The following is a 24,928-nucleotide window of genomic DNA, read 5'->3' on the forward strand; positions in this document are numbered from 1 at the left end:
AAAAGTCAGATACCTTCTGTCAGATCACATAGAAAATACATAGAAAAGTCAGATCACCCACATCATATATATAAAGACGGTAATCTGTGTGTGTGTGTGTGTGTGTGTGTCCTAACTCTTGCCGAACATAATGAATGAATCGATAAAAATCGATAAATTCATTTTTTGACGAGACGATTTTGTCGCGACTCGAACCGATCACCCCAATAGCCTGAATATAGGTCTAAATTGAGCTAATGGTCATCACGGACATCATGCCAATCCAATTCTTCATTTCGCCTTTTTTTTTAAACAATAATTGAAATATTCCTTCTCGCCATATAAAAATATGTAATTTTAATAATTTCATTTAGCGAGGTTTTGAACCATTTTTTATATATTTATTTGCAATTAAATTAAAATTATAATTGAAATTATTTATATTTTGACGATATTCGAGAAAAAAATTGATTTCATTCAGCGCGGGCGCCGGGAATCGAACCTCGGACCCTCCATCCCAAACGCAATGTCCTCACGAGCCCGCGCCACACGCCATATCCTCGCCCAGAATACGTGCATATATGTACACATCATATGTACATATATGCACGTAATTTTTTATGTGTAATAATAATATTCAACGTTACGAGGTCAATGACCGTTTGTGTATAATCGGAAAATATTACATTTTGTTAACGTTAGCTTTAAGAATTGAAAATTATTACAAATCAAGAATTGAAAACTATCTATGAGAGTCTACGAAAATAACGGTTCCAGTTCCGGATTTTTTTTTAGTTGTATACGGGTATATAATAATTTTATACCCATGCGATGATATTTCATCGGGCTATTCACTAGTATAATATATACGCAATAAAAATAAATATACATTGATATATGATAAATTTCTAATGTCAATTTGAATACATTCTCATCAAATTTATACTAACTTTAATATATATATATATATTTAAATCTCTGTTAATTCGACTTAATTATACGTCAAAGAGAATTCATGATATAAATACGTTTTAGTATGTATATCATGAATTAATTAGTATTATAATTAGCTAAAATACATATTCCCACAATATTGTCTCAATTTTTATATTACATATTGCAAGCAATCGAAAATCGTGTGCCACTTTTATGTGCCCTCTGTACGTAAGAGCTGCTGCAAATAGATCGAAATAATCCCTAGTCCGCCCCTGTTGTTCGGCTAGGAACAAAGGATAAATCTTATCGCGTGGCCTTTGCCCCCCTGTAGGGCGGATTCCCCTCCACCCTGAGCCCCCATGGACCCAGGTTTGATAAGTGACCGTTCCCGGGAAAACGTATCGTCCATCGGTTCCCCATGCATCACCCGCGTATTATTTTCGACATTATTTTCGAGACGCACGCACATTACCATAATGTCGTTATTTTTATTATATTTTATAGGCCTCGCAAATAGGTCGTTCGCATGTGAAGCGCGCTGTGTTGGGTTGTGTCGAACGCAAAACCATTTGTCATAAATAATAAACAAGTACGTTGGATGCGGGATGTTTGTATGTAACCGTACGCAATATGGTCTTGTCATACCGTTGCGTTCGCGACAGAACGTTGAATCGTAAGTTGGATGGGATGTTGTAGAGAAAATATAATATAATATTAATCGTGTGGTGTATACACACCGTTAGGTTCATAAAGAAGTTGTAACGGTAGGTTAATGTTACGCGTGTGACTCGTCAGTAAGTAAATCGCTAACAAAATGTACGTGGATGTTATAAATTTTATTATTTTATATGAATTTTATATTTACCTACAAAGTATATATAGCGTAATATAACATTTCATTACAAAAAACGTAATATTAAAACGGTTGAAAATTAATATTTGATTGTTAAACATTCACGAACTATAATTAAATAACATATGTACATTATGTCGTACATTTTTTCACAATGGAAAAAAACTCGACTCATTGAAAGATTACTAAAATATATTATTTTGAAAATTTATTTAAAAATTCTACAATATGTATGTATGTACATCCATATCGATGGCTTGGTGCACAGATATTTTATGTCCATTTTTGAATATGTATTGAATTTTAAGTTTGCAGATGCTGGAAAAATTCAGGTGTTTCCTTTCACGGTAATTTATGTGCATTATATATTCAAGGTAATAATTAGCTCGAGCAAAAATACATACATATATGTATGCATGTATGTATAGCTTTTTAGTACTTGTTCTCAATTTTTTAAGTATTAAAATAAATAAGTAAACGATCACTAGTCACAGTTTATTTAAGTCGATTTCAATAAAAATTAACTGATTTACGAGAATGAAAAGTAATACAAAGATTACATAAACCTTATAAATATTATATATGTAAAAAAAAACAATAATTATTTATTAAAGTAATATATGTACATATGTAAGTAATATCACAGTACTACAAAAAAAAAAGCATAGATAAAGTAATGAATACTCTTTTCAAGCATATATATCTCATATATACATACGTATATATAAATGTAAATACATACATATTAAGATTTATATAAAGATATTTTAAAGCAAAATAACCAAATGTGAAAAACTGATACTCGAACATGTACCCTGCATATTGAAAATACAATATTTCGTTTTGAATTCATCACATTGCAAAAGTGCACAAATAGTATGTTTCTTATAGATATATGTACATATGTATGTATATTTTACTCGCATGGATAAAAGCCCTGTTTGCCCAGCTAAAAGTATTTTAATGGGTGTGTGCAACCGAAGAGAGTGGAACGCGAGACGAAACGTAAAACGCAACCCGGAAAAGCGAACGCTGTGAGGCGTCGCACAATCGAATGCATTTTCCCGTGAAAAGCTGTGTCGAGAAAACACGCTGACACTACCTACATTATAATACATCCCCTCACACACACACAAACACAAACACGTCTAGAAATAAAGACTGGGGATGAAAATATGTTTTCAACTGCCCCCATGATTTTCCACTAGGAAAAATATTTCAAACCGGACGTTTTTCCCTCTTTGCAGATCGTAAATTTTACTAGTAGTTTATACTACGCTCGTATAAAACTAGGCGGTCGCTTTCGTTCGGTGGCTTGATGAGACGTGGTACTGTATACAGCTTGGTCGTAAATCACGTCCCGAAAATTGGACGCGCGCTTGCGCTCTCGCTCTCCCTCCCCTTCACTGACGAAGAAAAAATAGCATCCGATTCCAGTTTTTATTGAGATTCGACACAGTAAAAATCGGTCTTTAAACCTTTGCTCTCGCACTATCGCAAACGCGTACCCCAATAACAAAGTCTCACGTATGTCGAATAAAATGTATTTATCGTAATATAATATGCGAATATGGTGATATATGCAATTGCGGTTGTTAAATATATAGCAGTCACAAAGAAGGTTTATTTCGATTTATTTGCTAGTTCTCTTGATCAAACTTCATCTACAAATTATTTCATCAAAATTTCGAAATATTTTACGTTATAAAAAATATATATTTTGTAATATTCAGTATTAAAATTCAAATTCAAATCATTGTTAACAAATCTATTTTGAGTACGTAATAATCAGATACATACTATATAATAGCACTATTATGTGTGCATGTGTAAGATAACGCTCATTGTACTACAAATAATAGTCGTTTCGATTCGACAAATGTACGTCACAGTTAAAACACTGCCAACAAAACGTACCAATATAATACGAACATAATAACAAATCAACAAAAAACTCATAATGTTTGCTGTTTGTTAAATAAACGTATATACATATATGTATATACTATTTGCTACCAATTTTTCCGCTAGGGCAATAAGTTTCTGGGCGTTTAACGCCATTTATAGAAAATTTATTTAATTGATTAATTAATTCATTAATTTTTCAATTGGTTTTTTATATTGTTTATATATAGGTAGATAGGTAGTTTTTACCACTTTTTTCATATTAAACAATTAAATATATTTAAAGGGTATTTGAAAAATATTCGACCGCGTGTGAATCGAACCGACACATTGCTTTTATTTTATTTTTTATTTAATAGCTTAATATGTCATAATCCATGCGATGAAATTTCATCGGGCACAACACTAGTTGTATATATAATTGTCAATTGCGTGTGCGCGTGTGAATATCCGTTAACATGCTCCGTCTCTCTTTCTCCCCTTGGAATCGTATATCGTGGAAAGAGACGTGGCATAGTGTGAGATTTGCGCATTTCACTTCGAGCAGTGGGTATCGTATATATATTTAATACAAATTTACAGTACAAATGGCGGCTTCCGTTGATCCGAATTGCGAACTTTTACGGAGTGCACGAGTGTCCACGCAGCCCACTAGTGGTATAATAAAAAGAGTTTTGAAACTGGAAATGAAAACCTTTTTAAGCACAGTGACTTTACAGACCGATTATATTATTAGTAGTCTCACTGAAAAGTTTTCCACAACTAGCAGCGTTTTTGAGGAAGTGTTTTTGAAAATAGACAGAAAGTTTAAACTTGACGCTGGTGTACCACGTTAACTATGAAAAGCAAAGTTTTCTCTCGCCTTTAACTATCGAAAGAGTTAGGAGAGATTTCATTATGTTTCTCCATTCGTGTTAACTTCCAGTCGAATTTTTCCAACTACACGTTTATTTTTCCTTTTTTGTGCTCCATACAACACGAACACTACAAAAGTTCGTCTTCTGCTCCTTTATACAACAACGAACTATGTATGTATGTACATAAATATGAAGTATATACAAAATTTTTACGGTAGATTTTTCAAGCTACATACATATATACGAATTTATTATGTATAATAAGGATGGATATATCGTCAAGGATATATCGTAGGTTTGTCGATGTTTTCCATTATTTTTCGAGGGCGCTCTGTGGGTTCAAAAAAAATATCAGCACTCACCCAAAAAGAGAACGTGGAGTTTTCCCCTCTGGAAAAGCCGCGCGTTCCCCATGTTTCGCCGGAAAAGCCTTCAGCAGTTCACTTCCTTTTCACGTTAAGAGCGTCGAAAGCCTATCGACACATTTTTCGACACAAACGACACTCCCAAACATTATGGGTCACAATTACCGAATGAATTGTTTTTCGATAATGTCGGATATCGTTTTTCTTCCTTATATCGCAGACTAAGCGGGACGATATTTAACCTGGAAAGATATAAGAAAATAAAAATTTATTACGAACATATGTAGCGAACATATATACAATACACATTAAACAGTAACATTAACAGTAACAGTAGCTCTAATATACATAAATATATATATTATATATATATATATATATATATATATATATATATATATATATATATTTATATATATATATATATATATATATATATATATATATATATATATATATATATATATATATATATATATATATATATATATATATATATATATATATATATATATATATTAAGATTTAATTCTATACACGAGCAACAAGTTCATTCATTTTTATATCATTAAAATCTCATTTGCAACGACAGCGTCTCGTTTAAGTTCTGCACAAACCCCAATATCACAAGATTAAAGTACAAACTGCTAATGTATAACGTAATGGTATCATCACTCGTAGACAACAGCCCTTAACAAGTTTTAATAAAAAGTATACGTTCAGACAATTCTCATTACGTATTTTAGACATTATTAAATTTAAAAGAAATCCTCGAGAAATGAGATTTTTACAATGCCTGCTGAATTTTCCAAATGAAAGAAGCCATTTGTTTCACAAGACAATTTTGTTCAACGAACGTTTATAGATTTTCATGAAATTTGCATATGAGATGCCTTAAAACGTCTCAGGGTGAAATTTTATTTTAATTCGAGCAATAACTACTAAGAAAATTTCCCAAGAACTTAACAGATTGAATTCGAGGTTGGCAACGTTTGAAGTAATTTTCTATTGAATTTTGTATTGAAACTAAAGGGTTGGAAGTCCCTGTTTAGAAACAGGCGTGTTCTAGTCACGTCCCTTTCTTTTTTATCCACACTAGTGGTACGGATAGTGGGAGAGATCTTTCGTAATGCCCACATCGGTCCAGCATCCGCGATCGGAGCAACTGCGAATCAAACATTCAGCAGACGGAGCAAACTTTAAATGACTTTACGATTTGCCCGAACCGAGAGAGAACTGCAAGATTGAAGCAAAACCGTAGTACATGTGTGTATGTGTATATCCATAAAATCCCGGAAAAACTATGGTACAACGTCGTACGAAACACTGAGACTTCCGGTTTTACGATCGTACATGCTCGCATGAATTATTCCCTCAGGACACTACTATCACACGAGTTTTGTGCGCAAATAAAAACACTGCTTTTTTCGAAAAAGTTTTCAATATTGTGTATCAAAATCAATAAACATAGACTCAAAAATTTCGATAGAATATCACATTTTCACGATGTACGACAATAATTCGGGTCGGATAGGTAAAATTGTAAAGTTTTCCAAAATTAACGTGCACTATTTCAGTTATAATGTCTTCCGTCGACCGTAAACGGTCTCATTGTATTTTGCTGATTTTATCGTACTTGATTAAAAGCTTTAGCTAAATTTGGATTAAATATATAAATATTAAAACTATGTATATAAATGCGTAAACATATCACGTAGTAAAGAATGAAGAAAGCTTTCAGTGCCGTCTATGTCTTTTCTTTGTTAAAAGAAACAGACTTTGATTTAACTTAATTTTCTAGTGTCTTTGTATTCCTTTCGCATGCTCTTTCTTTTTATTCAACCGCAAAAATGAGTTATTTTTCTATTATTATCACGTGCATTTATTTAAGTATATCTTATGTAAGACAAACTTCTTGAATCTATCGTCTATGCAGGGTTATTATGTTTTTAAACAAATAAAATATTATAAAAGTATGGTAATTGTTAAATAATTCGGATGTAAACAAAGTTCTCTTTAATGATTTTATAGAAATTTGTAGAGATTTTAGTATTTTCGAGAAAAATTTGAGTACTCAAAATGTTTCTTACGTCGAATTTAATACTGTTGGTTTGCACCACAGCTTATATATTATTTCACCTCAAAGTAAGTAGATAGAGTTTTACTAAATTGCACAAATATAATGTAGATTATAAACTTTTTTGTTTCTACCAACTCATACATATTTTTTTGAATTATAAATTTTTCATTGATAAACGAGAAGATTTGATCCGGATTGAACTCAAAAATATGACCACAGAACGATTTAAAAGTAGATCCGACATTTTACACCCCTGACTAAAAATCAAATTTGGAAACTAATAACTTTTTTAAGGATATTTCATTCAGACGTAGATATATATAAAGTTTGGTGTACAGGTTACAGTGAATCTGTATTCTCCATTTAAATTATACTTTTCCTAGAAGAAGTATACTTGAACCAACTCACTCAGTGAAAGTATATTACACAAGTCAGTACATTTAAAACAAGCTGTCAACTTGAATGCTAGATCATAACAGCTCCAATTGGAAGAAAGAACTGAATACTGGAAAAAATAGGGCATTCCATTCAGGAACGAAAAAGTCTCCATCTGAAGCTATATTTGGATAAACTGCAAAAGTCGGTCTGAATTTATAATATTTGCCTTCTGATATAATTAAACATATCTAATTGAAGAAGATATCGAAAAACTTTTGTTGGAGGTAGAAGAAGAAGACACAAAATTAATAAAAGTATCGAAAATAAATGTAAAATATTCGGAATATGAATCCCCTTAAACGCCGGAGAGAGTTTTCATTCACTGTAACATATATAATTATAAATCAACATACATAGGTATATCAAATTAAAACCAAAACCACATACATATAGGTACATATTTAGATTCAGGAGAATTAGATCCGATATGGGAACCAAATAACTTTAATTTATAATAACAAATGCATACGCGGAAAGGGTTCTCAAACTTTCATTACACACACACACCCATGGCGAAGTATTAATCAATTAGACGTAGTGTTTACGAGGGGGAAATAACTCATTAACGGGCGCGTCGTCTCGGCGCGGTCCAAAACGTGAAATATGTTTGCGCGCGCCCCAAACAATTTACCGGCAAGCCCTGTTATCCGACAAATTAAACTTGATAATGGTATATCGGTGGCCGGGCGAATTAACCGAATCTCGGATGCTCAAACTTTGCAGCCACCGCCTCAACCCACCAAGCATTCGCCAATCTCAGAGGCGGCGTAACTTTCAATTTATATCGAAAGAGAGAAATTTCTCTTCAAATTGAATCGATTGATTCATTTACACAGATACGTTTAGCTATTTTTATCAATTACTGTCTTTCATCTTCGTAGAGATGATACATTTGCTTTCTTTCCAGCCTTTAACGCGTTCTTTAAATCGATTTGGGATCAAATTAAAAAATATATATTTTTCCCGTGATATCATTACTCTGAGCGACACCTATGGTATTAAACTTGTACATATGTATGTATATAAATTTATGGGTTTTAAACTCATATTCAAATAGTGGTGAGATGATGGATAGGACGGTTTTGCCAATTTGATGATTAACAGTTTCAACAATAAAATCAAATAAATTGGCAAACTCTCTTGGATCATTAAAGGAAAAACTATAAAAACCCATTTACATATTTTTAGAAAATCATCAAGTTTGTTTTTAAAAAGGTTTAAATTCTTTGGTAGACTATTCAAAATTGTAACCACTCTATTTGAAAAGAAAGATTGTTTAATTACACTATTCGACAAATGACGACTTTTTTTTGGTTCAGAGACGAGATATGACTTTTCTTATAGATCTATGCCCAGTGAACACGAATCTGGTAATAAAAAATGTTGATTGGCTCGAGATTCAGAGATACATACATATATGCGTTTTTTAAATCGCGCGATTTTTCTATATCTTGGTGTTCTGTCTGTCAATACAAAATCTGTCAATTTCCTGTTCAAAATGAATATTGGAATCTATAGTCGGGTATTTTAACAACACCAAGATATAGAAAAATCGCGCGATTTAAAAAACTCATATATCTCCGAATCTCGAGCCAATCAACATTTTTTATTATCAGATTCGTGTTAACTGGGCATAGATCTATAAGAAAAGTCATACCTCGTCTCTGAACCATTTTTCGTGTCGAACAGTGTTATTTTGAAATAAATATATTTTTGGAATCTGAGAGTATGACCTCTCAGATGAGTGTTATTGTTTAAACGTAATGACGTTTAAAATCATAGGACAATTTTAATGGTTATTTATAATTTTATAGACTTCAATTAGATCACCTCTCATTCTTCTCACCTCCAAAGTGTAAAGATTCATTATTTTCAGTCTCACATCATATGAGAGTGATATATAGTGATGTAAGTTCGAAAGTCATTTTTGTAATTTGTATATATGAAGAAAAAAGACAATTTTGAATTCGAACCCACCAGCAGATGCGAATGCAAGAATGTTAATACATATGTATGAATGTATACAAATGTCTACGAAATAAAAACGATTGAATTGATTTCATTCGATTCGATATTTCGTATGCAGGAAGGGGGGGGGAGGTGAAGTGATTTATGGATGTGGTTCGTGGAATGGTTGGCCGCCCCTGGTTCGCAAACTTTAATTGAAACCGATACAGGCACAGCGCCGCCATTCAAATTTATGTGTGAGAGAGAGAGAGCTCTCGTTCTCCTGTTAAAACTTTTACCTGTGACATTGAATTACCAAATAAATTTATCAAGAAAACTCGTTTCTTCCCGCGGAACAGAAGACGCTGACGGTCCTAATGAATAAATTTATTAATTGGACTAATAAATAAGCAGGGAGCTTCCCACAGGACTTAGTGCCACTTTCTGCGAAGTACGGATATAATGTCCGTGTCTATTGTGAAGTGAATCGAGTTGTCGTGGACTTTTCTCCGCTGAATTGGGTCCGTCAAAAATGACGGATGGTTAACGCAGCCCTTTTCAAATCTTTCAATCTCGATTGTTTTCATGATTATGTATGTATATTCGTAAAAACGCGATAGATACCAAGAAAAACATTCGAAATGAGAATTTTATTCCATACGCATATCGCACACCCGCAAGTAAAACGTCACAACTCAAAAAACGTAACTTTACAGTATAACGAAAATAAACTACCTATATATTTATTTGTGAAATCAGGTTGTCTATTTTTTTGGAAATGACAGTAGTGTAATAATGTGCTTTCAGTGTAACACAAGCAGCAGCAGAGCTCGGTGGTTACGTTAATGCTAACCACCGAGAGGTTTTCGGGTTCAAGCCCTACAATGACTTCGATTGAAGATAATTTATTCGGAGTATTTGTGTAGTAGTTCTGTATTTTTGAGTATTTATGCAATGCTGCTGGTCAGACTTGGATATTTGTGCTCCGAGTTAATTGTTTCATATCAGATTTTGCCAATTTATTTGATTTTACATATTTTTCCTCATCAAATTGACAAAACCATCCTACCTATTTATCACCACTATTTAAATATATATATATATATATATATATATATATATATATATATATATATATATATATATATATATATATAATATGGATTACTATTTCCATACAAATATGTGACAGTCAAAACAATTTTTTGCAGAATAAATTCTATTATTCTGGAAGCACAATAGGCCACGAGAGAGTAATACGAGTATTATATGTATTTTATTATTACTCAAATTCACGTTTTAACAATGTAATATTAATTTTCTATAAAATCCAAGTATGTATGTACTTGGCATTTTATATACCGATTATATAAAAAATTGTCTCAAAGAAATACTTCAAAATTATATAAAATATTTAGTATATGTACATATGTACATACACGTATATGTATATGTATGTAGATATAATTTTTTTTCATAAATTAATTACTTTTTCATCAATCTGCAAACAAATGATCTCTAAAAACATTAATGGCTTATGTATAATAAATGGTCTCTCGAAACTCGGAAGTTTCGATATTAATTCACTTTTATATCACAAAAATTATTTAAATTTATTGTAAACATCTACATAAATGTAGGAACTTACGATCGACATAAATAAATTGAGAAAAGGAAAACAAAATTTTAATGGCACCGTCGATTTTCCGATAGACCCCGTTCAAGCAACTTCTAAATTAAAACGTTGAACGAAAGGGACGAGCTTTTCCTTGTTTTTCTTTTTCACTGTATTGACAATCTGCCCACCTATAGGCCATTATGGAACCCGTGAATATCTTGGGTTTTTCCATTGTAATTCATGAATTCGATCATTAACACACAACATTAAAGAAATATTTTTACAAAAGAAAATAATTTCTCCCATCATTTTCACTGGAGAATGTACATATAAAATAAAATTGATTTTCCAACTCTTGAGCAAGACACAGGAAAACGTAAGATAATAAAACATAGTACACAACAAAACGATCGCATGTCTTTTGTGCTTTGCTTTCATAAATGAAATGATCTAAAAATATATACAAGTAAATGAATACATACATACATACATACACAAAGCATACACATGACCTCAAAATGCGTCATAATATAATGTGAAAGGATCAAAAAGATCACATGAGGCTTTTGATAAATGATCTCGGCCACTGACGATATTTTATGTCGAAATATTCCACATCCTAATGTCTATCATTATAAATTGTATTTGGGAAAAAAAATGCATACATTTTTAGTTATACGAGTAAATATTTGATGTGTTGTTTCCCATTCGTACATATTACAGCAGTAGTGTGTAATGTATGTTTGCTTTTGAAACTTTGGTCGTTACCACATTTATAATATTGTATGATTAACGATACTATCCTTAGAGAATTACTGAGAAGCGAATTCTACATAATTCGATTTAAACAGGGCGAGAATATTTCATATTTTAGTGTAAATTATTTTAATGACTTATACAATTTAATTTTAATTCTTTTAAATTCAATTACCGTAATTGATTACTGACATATGTTTATCAATTTTAAGTTATAAATATTAAATAAAAAGGTAAATAAGCTTCATGCTAATGTTTTTACTTTAATGTAATATGTACATGTATATATCCAGCCCTGGCCAAAAGTCTGAAACACTGTTCATTTATTATGAAATTTTAACCCTTGATAGTTGAGAAACAGTTTCACCCTTTCGGATTCACTTTTCTCGCTATTTTTTGGCATTTTATTATTGTTCAAGGTAATATCTAACAAAATTTAACAAAAAAAAAGTTATGGTTTATACACGTCATAAATAACAACATTTTTTGTCACGAACGCTCTCGCCAGAATTACTTTAAGCACATAAACCTCTCTAGTTAATTTAAAAAAGACAATAAATATAGGATTTCTCCCGTTATATAATCTGGAAATGACACAAGCAGTGCAGAAGTGCATAAAAAAATCGAAAACAAAATAGGTTGCTTCAAATTTTGTTCCAAAGCTGTACTCCTATACTGTATGAAGTATCTGTGTATCAAGTAATGTTTTTGTGAGACTGATTTGTTTTATTATATTACATGAATATATACCCAAGACCTGTAATGTGATATTACCAATTAAGTCAAACAAAATAAATTATTCCTACTAATTAATTTGCTATCCTATCCATCCTTTTTCCTTCAAGCAGCAATGAGTAGTAAACATGGCGATATGTACATATGTCTATTTGTGCCAAATATTTTATAATTCCAATAGGTTTTTAGAACAGATGAACGACATGTAAGTGTTACAGTTCAAGTGTGCATTTCATTCGTTCATGAATGTAGGTTTTTCATACACGAACCAATCTGGCCAGTTATATGTATGTATGTATACCTAGGTAATACATAGGTATATATAAGTACACAAAATTCATATAGAACACAAAAAAAAAAAATTGACAAACGACCTAGTTGTTTCATCTACAGACGGTTAGGCATAAGTTTAAGTACACTCAATCGTTTGTGCCATCATCTATATACTACATACAAATGTATGGATACCCTGAGTTGCAATATTTATAATATTAGCAGAAACGGGAGTTATACATATATGTATTATATGCATATATAATAACGTTTTGATGCGGTTTCCGTAAAATACATGCGTTTTGACATCTCAAAGGTTTTGACAACTCAAAAGTTTTGATAGCTAAAAGTTTCATACGACACCTGTTGAGTCTATTTGAAGATTTCGACTGTTAAAACTTAAACTAAAACCAATATTTTGTATATGAACATACTAGTGTGTTCATGAACGAAACGGAGTGAGCAGTTGGACTGTATCATATACAAGATATAAACTTTTGTAACATAATTGAAATATATATATATATATATATATATATATATATATATATATATATATATATATATATATATATATATATATATATATATATATATATATATATATATATATATATATATATTTATTTATTTATTTTATTTATTTTATTTATTTATTATATATATATATATATATATATATATGTGTGTGTATATCTAAAATGAATTATTATTTATGGTAAATTTAAGACCAAAATACTGGCTGAAATATATAGCATTGTCGTCTTCTGTATTGGACTTGAAGCACTTGTATCAAAAGTAACCTTTATATTATAAACAAAAATAGTCTGATAATGGGAACTAGAGTCTCTGGCCCATGCTATCCATTCTCCCAAAGGTCAGACCCTCCAGTTTGGCTGTCCGTAAATCCGTTCCCTTTCCATTTCCATTAGTCGTCGACGCGGACGGCGACAAGAGTGGACTTTTTTGTGACGGGCGCCATTATTAAATTTTTGTAGTACCACCCCCATCGTCCTCTCACCCTCACCCTGAACCTTCCCATCCGTCCTTATGGCCCTCACCTCTTTCCGTGAACCGTGTGCATTAGTTTGGCGTCGACGATGGCGTGTCAAAATATCACTCTGCCAAATTAAGTTTACGGCGACGAAATTATATTTAAAAATACATCAACTAGACGGCGCGTGCGAAAATCGACATTTTTCTATAAGGTGCAAAATATTTTTCAACATAAAATATTCACTTTTATAAGCACCTTTGCGTGAAATCTTTCGCTGATATCCAACGTGATGTTATTATAGTATGTAATCAAACTAAATACATACTAAACAACTACAAAAATCATTATGTGTATATATGATATGTATATATATATATATATATATATATATATATATATATATATATATATATAAATATATATATTATATGCGTATAAATTATGATAAATACAAACAAACTATAATAAACCTGTAAAGTGCAGCGAAGCGCAAGAACGAGCGTCTTTGCTGACGAGAGCGTCTTTAATGAGCGAACTTTAAAGATCCAGCAGGCGGCCAATTTTCCATTCTACGTTTGGCTAATTGGTGCAAAATGGACTACGACAGGCTCTCCTTCGAGACCGTTTGTCATTTTGAGAATTGACTTATAGCGGGAGAGTGAAAAAGGGGGGGTCGATGAAGACCGCGGGGAAATCGCAAAGAAGAATCCGAAAACCGTCGAAGAATATTGGCAAAGCACAACAAACACCGTCAAAAAGCTCTGCCACGGTCGAAACGGCGTTTGTTTTCTTTTCATAAGTCTATCAAAACACGTCACAATAAATACACTCGACGTGGAAACTCCTGAAATTAAACGCACAAGCTTTCATGTCGTGGTGTTTGCTCGTGGCTTCCTCGAAGCTGCTAAAATATACCTACACAGTGAAAAGTGAACATAAACAAAAACAGCTCAAATTTTACGAAAAATTCATATACAAATAAAGATCAACCACCAAATTCAAATCCGTGCAGTTATTTTTTAATTGTACTGCACACACAACACAGATTACCCAAACACAATCTGCTTGAGATTGTCGACTTTTGACGAGTCTTTACTTAAAATAATTTATATATAAAACTGAAAAGCTGCCTGGAATTAGTTTCTGATTGGCTAGATTGTTCAAAGACGTTGTGATTGGTTGGTCGTTAAAAATATAATTTTTTTTCGATTCAAATATATGTATGTAGGTATTAGCTCAGCTTATTATATAAATTTATATAGGTACTAGCTGAGCCCGGCATGCGTTGCAATGCCACAATAACGCATGCATTTCCCGTTCCCGTTCCCTTTCCCGTGTTTCGATAAGAATGTTTCAGTTTCAAATTAATACTTACAAATCAAATTAAAATACAGTAATGATAATTTGTCGGAAAAACGCAGGTGGCAAACAAATTTTAAATTATTCCATTGTTTGTTTATTTTACCCCAACAACGCAGGTGGCGACGCGAAAAAAACGCTTCCACTCGTCCCACTGTTTTGAGCAATTCTCATCCATCTCACCCTACACATTTTGCTAATATCGTCTAATCATCTTCCCTAGAGTCTTTCTTTTATTATTTTGAATTATCTCGGGTACCATTCCAGCATTTCTTTTGTCCACCTTTCGTCTATTTTTCTAGTCACGTCTATTTCCATTTCAATCTCTTCACTATATCCACTATATCCACTATATCCACTATATCCACTATATCCACTGCCCTTGTCATACTTATCTCCCACGTATTCTGCTTCTTGTCTTTCCTTGCATATTGCTATAAAATAACTAAAACTTCATCTTTACTGATATTTTAAATACACATTAGGTTTGATTACTTTATATACATATGTAAATAATATGCAGATATATTGTCCGTTAAATAGACATCTAAATATTGCTCATTATTACAGAAACAAATATATTACAGACATTCATTCAAACGGCTTACATTCAAGATTCTAAAAAAAAGTAACAAATAGCCCATAAAAAACTTTCTATTGACTCCAAAAAGTACTTCCATTTACAGAAATGAGGTAATGCGACGTTTCAATTGCCTATATGTATGGGTATACATATTAAATATTTATCATACGAATATATCATGTGTAATATAGAATTTGAATTATTATATAAATAATTCTAACAATAATATCTACCCATTATTATTATAATGAACACACAATGAGTATGTAGGTAGCATTTCCATTGTTATTATTGCAGAACAGGGTGAGAAAAAAATAAGTGCCCGATATGGCGAAGAAATCACACTGCTTCGGACGTAGTCAAACATGATTTACGCTTTGCCTAAGCACAAAGAAAAACATATTTCGGTCGGTAATAAATGTTCAATGTGTTTTTGTTTCCGCCCAAAACCTCATTCCACGTACGTATTTTCTTAGGCAAGCGATGGATTCTATTGATAAAAAGAAAATTTACCGACGCGCCCGCGGCTCAACCCAATTCTAATTTTCCTCGTCCACTGCGGAATTATTTATTTATTTATTTATTTATTTTAAACAGACCATTGTGGCATAACAGGAATTCCTAAAGCGCCACAATGGTCAAAAAATATAACACAAAAAAGAAAAAAAAACAAAATAACAATTAAACATAAACATAAATACATCCATACATACATAAAAAATAGCATTTATAATAACAGATAAAGTAAAAATATCAAATAAAATATAGCATAAGGAATGCCTTGCACCTACAGCCAGTTTATATCTCGCACATGACTTATTACACATATCAGTATTTGGGAACGAGTGGAGAACCTCTCGAGTGCAAAAGTGAACGCCTGTCTTAAATGAATCTGAGATAATCGACTTTAAACTTAGGAATCGATAAATTCGCTTCACCTCAACCCGCGTGGAAAAGTGCAATTATCACTTTACATAAAACTAGTAAGGTCTTGATACCGTTATAACTGCAAATAAAAAAGGAATTGCAACTCTGCTTCGTTATTATTATTAGCGTTTTTAAAATCGAGTCACATATAAATGTAATATGTGTAAGTAAACGAATATAGAATACTAACCCGCCTTATGCATGAGAGAATAAACGAATGCGTGTGTTCTTTAGTTAACTTTGCAGAGATTTGCTCGTGGGAAATTGAACAGAACGAATGAAATATATCATTTTTCATTGCGGAAAAGCCATGGGGAATTTTGCGTTTTCCCCGGGAAACGAGCACGCGAAGTTGCTCTCTGCGGTGCATATTGAAGTTTATCAAACTGTGCACATTTTGCATTGTTTTCCACCTTCTATCTCGCAGTATACCCGCTTCGTAGAGAGCTTGATTTTATTCCGACAGATGCGTTCGTACAATTATTTCCGTATTTACGTAATCCTAACTGTATATGTAAGCAGATGCACTGTGCCGTTTTGAGAAATTCATTTTTATTTTTATTACCATATTAATATTCGCTATCAATATTTCGGTACCAAATCATCAGTAAATAATATACAAAATGATATGCATAATTCCTGGATCACATTCTCAAAATGCATAAAGAAATGGTAGTTCCATTCCATTTCATTGAAAAAATTCTGAACCCATTACCAATATGAAAGTGACAAATACCTACATAAGTAGGGTGACCATACGTCCCCTTTTTTTACGTGCTTTGCGTTCGTCCCGTCGTTTTCGTTAAATAATTTTATTGGTCCCATTTTTTCCGTCCACTGATGCACAGAGGAATAATTTAATTATTTCGATGTTGTTTTAATTTTCATATTTTCCTTGTTTTCCTAATCAAGTTTTTTCCCAAATATACATACATACAGGGCCGACGAGAGAGGGAGGGGAAAGGGTATGCAAGGGTATACCCGGGGCCCGGCTTTCGAAGGGTACTCGGGGGCCCCGCAAATAATATGTACATTTTTAGCAAAAGTATAAAAGCATTATTTGGCCTTTATACTCTTAGGGTTTTTTTGGCAAAATGGTATAACTGTTTTCGAGTAACGGATTTTACCTACTTATGGCATAATAAAATTTACGGAAAGATTCCTTCTGGTGTTCAGAATAGTCAGTTACTTCGTCACAATATCCAAAACAAATTATTAATAAAATAACCCTTGGCCGATTCAAGCAGGTAACAAGCGGACAGTTAAAAGTACGAGATTAATGCATTTTTCCATCGATAATAAAGACAAAATCTTTCACATTTGCAAATTTGCTATGAAACTTTTAACTTAAAATTTAAAATGTGATGCACGTGCTATTCCTAGAATAATTCAACAGAAATATACTAATAAATGATTGATTTTAATCGTTAAAAGTATCCGTTAGTCTTTCGACTTTAGAAAAATACGTTGTTCAAACATGTTAAAATTTTGCTGTATAATTGCGAACGGTAGACGACTTAGAATATTTCAAATCAAATTTATTTTTTAAATTAAAAATATTTTTCGTTTACGAATTCATTTTTATTATTCAACTGTTTTCTATGTTGATTATTTTAACCCATAATTAACATGTATCAATCTGAAGTATGTATATGTATATAGATACATTATTACCTATTATGTACCTGCTTTTCCATAAATAATATAGGTTGATATTTTATGGTTTTTGTATGTTATATGTTTAATTTTTATTTCATGTATGACAGCCTTATTTTTTTTAAATGAAACTATTTTTTAACGTGTGTTATAATTATTTCATTTTTCATTTTATGTGTTGTTATATATTGTTGTATTTAATTAATTTCATTTGTTTCACTATATTGTATTTATAGTGTATAGTTGAAGAGACGTTTTTGAGTTCCAACCATCACTTTAAACGGGAATGGGAATTACATCCCTTATTCTGGCATTGCAACGTATGCCGGGTTCAGCTAGTATTTTATAAAAACTTCATTCCATACATCCCTTTCAACATCTTTGATTTTTCAAACCCGTGTTTGTGTGTTAACAGCAACATTTCCTTTAAGCAATGCTAAAACCATATGTATATATGCATTTACATATGTCAAAAAAATATTAAATTTTAACATGTAAATTTAGATATGACTATTTATTTAAGCTGAGTTCCCTTATTTTATCTATCCTCAAGTGCGTATGGTTAATAGTTTAAATAATGTTTTCTTTCGAAGTCTTGGGTGTTTTTAGATTAAAAAAAAAACCATAAATTTCATCAAAACGTCTTTTAAGTTTGAAACGAAGGAATCTCTGATCAATTTATTCGATTGTTCTTTTTGGAGTCTGAGAGTGTGACCTCTAAGATGAGTGTTTTCATTGAACGGAATGATTTTGGACATAGGAAAATTATGATGATTATTTAATATTTAGTGTGTTAATAATATTAGCCAAAATATTTTTTTAAATTTTACTCATAAAACAATTTACATACCAATCAAAGTGCCAGGGCGGCGACCAGGCTCAAAAAGAAGTACCAGGGTGGCGACCTGCCGCGACCTGGCCCGATTACACCACTGGTCATTCTATACATAAGCCACATATGATTTTCTCGATCATTGCGAGCACGCCAATCGCTGGCTGAATTTGGGTGGTACCAAAATCAACTTCTTCCTGGTAGAATTTGCCAATTGATCTAACTAAACTGTTATGTTGGATTCAATAAAATCGGCATCCCCACCTTTATCACGAATTCGGCCGGTCCGAATCTATTGATTGTTGCAAACATATACATACATATGTTATATTTACATATGCACATTTGGTTGCTGTTTGCAATTCATATCTGTACTGTACACCTACATATGTACATTGCATAATGTGTTTAGATGTACATACATGTGTACACAGCTAATTGTAGTGTCGATATATGTATGTAGGTGACCTGTCATGGCATATATATAAAAAAAAAATACAATCATAAAATAGCTGCTCGTATTTATATGCAATGTTGGATGCGCGCATGAATCCGCGATTAATGGCCGTGCATTAGCGATGCCAACTGACGCGATCATGAATTCAATCAACACGATCCAAACGGGACGACATTACGATAAAACCGCCATTTCGAATTGTTTCTCCAGTTTTTTTTTTTATGTAAATTGTATGGGAAGTTTCACGCGCGCATTATCGGCCCGCGCCACGAATCGCGATGAGGGAACGGGGATCCAAATCGCAAACAAAACTGTCGTTATTTTTATTGAAACGGCGCTCGCGGCGCGTTTCGCAAAATTAACCGCCATTTTGCGAGCGCGCGCGTAACCGCCATTTTGCGTTCGCCCCGCATTAGGACCGCGAGCGGACCATTGTTGCCAACGTAGAAAATTTTTCCCCACGATCGGGCACACTAACGACAACTGTTTTCGTGTCGTTAGATTTCACGATCCTTTTTTATATTCCTCTCTTTTTTCTGTTTGTTGGAAAATTTCGGTTTTTTTCTACACGAGCACATACATATATATTCGGCGATGTCCGAGACGGGAGACCGCCGGGGAATACCAATAACCCGAAGCCATTTTCATAAAGTATTGGGTCCCGCCTGTTTACAAATACCCCACTCGCCCCCGAGGAATCCTTTGAGGGATCAGACCCAGTGCCGATTGTGCACGCACACACACACACACACACATACAAATACATACGTGCACCTTTTCAAAATCCGGCCACCATAGTCTTAAATATTTATTTGAATAGAGCTTTCGCCCGTACGTGAGCTTATTACGGATCATCTTCGAGACTGTTTTCCAGATTTGGCTTCCTCTTATTCATATTATATTTCCAAATTTGGGCTTCTCCTTCCTCATATTCATATTATATTTCCTATCTACATAGCCGTTTCATTCGCGTCTAAATTATATATTGCTTGATAATCCTCGTTTTTCCATTATTTCAGCCATTTTTGGGGTCACGGTACATTTTTAACTCTATGAAACATTCACAGAGTACCCAGCCTAAATATCTCTTTTATTATCATCGATCATGCCAGTACTCCGCCCCTTTGATGGTTCTTTTAGATTTATATTTATTTAAATAAACCGTATATTTTATGTATGAATTGAAAAAAGACTAAAGTGCCTATCGATTGAGGCTATAAATAACATAAACTACAATTTTTATTTATCAATATCATAGAATTTTCAAACATCGATTCACACTGATCTTAATATATATGTAATTATGGTAACCCTTCAATGCTGCACCGACAAACCCGCGATGTCAATGCCGCGCAAAATAAAACTACAATATTAAATAATGACCAAACTGAGCAAAATGGCAAAGTTTGAAAACGATCGGATATGAACCCAAACTTCCTCAGACGAAATCAGACGACAAAATCGAAAGCGAAGTAAGAAGAGGCTAGTATGAAAATTAGTTTGACTGAAATTGTTGGTGAAAATTTAAAATAGTGGAAATATCATATTGTATTAATATTTTTAGTTTTAGAGCTTTTAAATCATCGTAAGAAATATGAGAACAAAATAGCAAAAAAAAATTGCACAATTTACTAAAAATTGGGTATTACTCATTTCGAAAGAAATTTTTGATTTTAACGAAGATTTAATTAGTATTCTCAATTTAATTCAAATTGATAATGTATATATATTTTCATTTCATAGAAAAATGCTGGACACGTATGGATATTTCAACCTTGAAATAATTTCAACTGATAATTTCCCAAAAGGTTATTTTTTATTTTCCCACGTCAAAATAACACAAACCTTCAATGATGACAGTCTGAAGTATAAATCGAATAAACGCCAAATAGAATGAAATAAAAAAATTCTCGGTTGTTCACGCGCTCGAATAAATTAAATCCAAAACAATAAATAAAGTAATATCAGAATGGTTTTATTATTCAATATGTGACGTTAGATTTGACGTTAAAACATCCCCCAGTTACAATTTAAATGTTCACGACACATATTTACATACTTAAAAACATATACATACTTCGTTACTCTCTAATGTTGGAACGAGTCCAAAGGAAATTCCTTAGATTTTTATATCTGAAGACATTTGGATTTTATCCATATCTGTTCCCTAGTGCCTTTGTCTTGGGATCTTTGGGTTTCAACTCCCTGGCAAAGAGAAGAGATTTATTTCTTGGGAAACATTTCGTAAAATTACTTAGAGGAGAGATTCACAATCCCACTATCCTGGAGAAACTAAAATTCTGGGCCCCGGAAAATCGTAGAGTTTTAAGAAAACATGATATATTTTTGCCAATTAGGGCTAAATCAAACGTGCTCATGAACTCCCCCCTCTCGAGAGCTATTCGACTCCTTAACTTACTGGCACATTACTTGGACCTATTCGATGCCAGTTATGTTGAGTTGGTGGAACACATCCTAAATAGCACGATATAAATTTTTCAATCTTATTTCTTTGTTTTTATTTTGTGTACATATTTTTTACTTGATTTTTATTATTTTTTTATGATGTTTTTTTTTATTTATGATTTTTATTATTTTTTTATGATGTTTTTTTGTAATTTTTATGATTTTTATTATTTGTATTATAATCACATTGACGCTTTGGGGCAACCTGTCAAGTCTCTGTGGTATTGATTTTTTTAAATAAAATAAAATAAAATAAAATATACATATGTATATTATAGTTTGAAACGATGATTATCGGTCACAAGTTCGCATCGTTATATCGTAGGGAAAAATGTTAATATTGTGAAATAAACGTTCGAGACTGAGGCTATCAAAGAGGCTTAGCGCGAATAATACCCGCTTCAAAATAATAACCGAATATTATTAGGCTTGATTTTATTGCGGCCTCTGGTTCTCTAACGGCTGAATTTTAACGTGTTTTCATTTAAAAGGTTAAATTCTATCCTTTGTTCGCCGCAAAGCCGCAATTCGGCGCCCGTAACCAGACAAACGCGTACACAAGAACGAAAGCTCCACATTCACCAAAATTGGACGAAATGGGCGGTGGGGTAGGGTAGGTGGTGGGCAGATTTGGTGGATCGGGACCGGTTAGTGAAGGGGTGAGGGGTGAGAGCGCAAAGCGAGCTTTGAAAATGCGTGCGAATAAAACCCCACTATAACACCCTCGGAGTAAAAGCGTTAAATTTTACATTTCAAATGAATATATTACTATAATCTTTTAGTTTTGTCGCATAATTAATACAGTGACCGTCAAATTTTCTCTACACTTTACAAATTTTATCATCAAAGTTTTACCACAAGTATTAATTAAAGAAATTTCTCGTATGAATAAGTAATGACCAAAATCTCGAACTTTTACATTACATTAGGGCGTGGAATTAAAAAATTCGGATGTGACCAACCCATGACTTTATCTATGTATTTGAGGAATATAAGAAAGTCACAAAACAAAATTCGATATTGAACCGTACAGACACATTCACGAGTTTGCCACAGATGATTGCAAACCACCCGGCTGCATGCTCATTTCGATTGAATTTTAACTGTTTGAATTTCAGCATTTACGTCATACGAGATATCCACGGGGTTGCGCAGATGACATTTCGATGTACATTGATTATTGGCAATTCTTAAAATTTAGTTGGATTTCTGGCAAATTTAAAATGGCAAAAGCCGAGACAAAAGTATGAAATGAGCATACAGCGAAATAAGCATGCGCCCGCTTGGTTTGCAATCGTTTGTAGCGCAGGGCGAATTTTCGCATGATCACAAAACATCTAATGTTACTACGTACATACATACATATGTAGATAAAGTAAAAATACGTTACCTACGTACATATGTATTTATATCTTTATATGGCATGCATATCTACATATGTAAGCAATTACATAACATTCCGTAAATATAATATTTAAAAACGAATCACTTTAGATTTATTTTATATTATGTGGTGATAAAGTAATTCAGAAAATACATACATACATACATACAATTAAAGAACAAAAGACCGTTATAAGGTTATTTTTGTGTAAAATGTTAAATAAGCGTGAGATTAAAATTTGCTTCGCATGCATTACATTACCCAATTAACATTATGTATTTTAAAGTAGATTTGTTTCGGAATAATTTTTTCACATATGTACAATAAATTATAATAATATTATACTTAAATACATATAATGAAAGCCCTAAATTTAGAAACCCCAAAGTTTGACAAAGGTGTTTTTATAAGATTCCAAAATTGTGATCACCAAATTTGTTCCCATTACGAAAACCCAACAAAAACGTACAAATTTAGAAAATCATGAAGAATGTTATAATTTTATTTGCCATAATAATTTTGAAAAATCAATATTCATCATCATATAGAACCATTCACTGCTGAATGACGGCCTCTCCAACACGCTTCCATTCGTCTCTGTTTTGCTTAACTGTCGTCCATCTCACCCCACACATTTTTCTAACTTCATTCACCCATCTTCTCTTCACCCTTTTACATTAATTCGGGTACCATTCTAACACTTATTTTATCCACCTTTACATTCTTCTAGTTACGTGGCCCAAACATTGCTATTTCAATCTCTTCACTCTCTCCACTATAACTACTTCCGTTTCATATTTCTCACCAAAGTATTCCATTTCCTATCTCTCTTCGTTATGCCGAGCACAAAGCATTCCACATTTCTTTGAGTGCATTGTACTTGTGTAACATTTTGGCGTTCAATTTCTAAGTTTCACAACCATGCGTCATTCACTGACAAAACACAATGATCAAAGATCTTTTTCTTCAGATAAAATGACATTTTTGATTTAAAAACAGCGTTCATTCGCCCAAATGCATTCCATTTCAATTTCATACTTTTTTTATTTCCTCTTCTTTAGTACCGGACATGTATATTATTTGACCTATTATGTATAAAATGCGAATAATATAATGACATATCGATTTCGACGACATTTTTTCCATTACATAGATATTCCCGCCACGTTTTCAACATTTATCACCTTCATATGAGATAAAATCGACGAAACATTATCGCACCAATTTACGCCTTGTTTTTTTTCCTTTAGACTTGCTTCGTTTCGACACTTTGTCTAGAGGAAACGGAAAGTTTGCATTTGGCGATAAGGCGCGAACGTTTGAGATTCGACGGCGACGACGACGTCCCAAACTTCCCTCACACCAGAGAGGTACTACATATACAGCCAACGGTAAATAGATCAATTTACATTCCTTCGCCGAAACCTAATCTTGGGAAACAGTTCGAATCCGAAGACGCAAATGTGAGAGGGGCGCGTATTTCACGAATGAGCGATTTTTCGGTTCGCGGAATTCGAACACCTCA

The 24,928-nt window shown here is 32.7% G+C and overlaps 1 protein-coding gene across 1 annotated transcript in view; it reads right to left on the bottom strand.

Annotated features, from left to right (window-relative positions):
• Positions 1-24,928, bottom strand: part of LOC143910463 (cell adhesion molecule Dscam2-like) — a 239,810-nt gene that overhangs the window by 206,507 nt on the left and 8,375 nt on the right. The window contains exon 3 of the mRNA XM_077428955.1: positions 4,893-5,137. Within this exon, the coding sequence (XP_077285081.1) occupies positions 4,893-4,944 (52 nt within the window). The 5' untranslated portion in view covers positions 4,945-5,137. The remainder of the gene's footprint in view (positions 1-4,892; positions 5,138-24,928) is intronic.

This window comes from Arctopsyche grandis, chromosome 4, assembly GCF_051622035.1.
Source record: "Arctopsyche grandis isolate Sample6627 chromosome 4, ASM5162203v2, whole genome shotgun sequence".
Classification (NCBI taxonomy): Eukaryota; Metazoa; Arthropoda; class Insecta; order Trichoptera; family Hydropsychidae; genus Arctopsyche; species Arctopsyche grandis.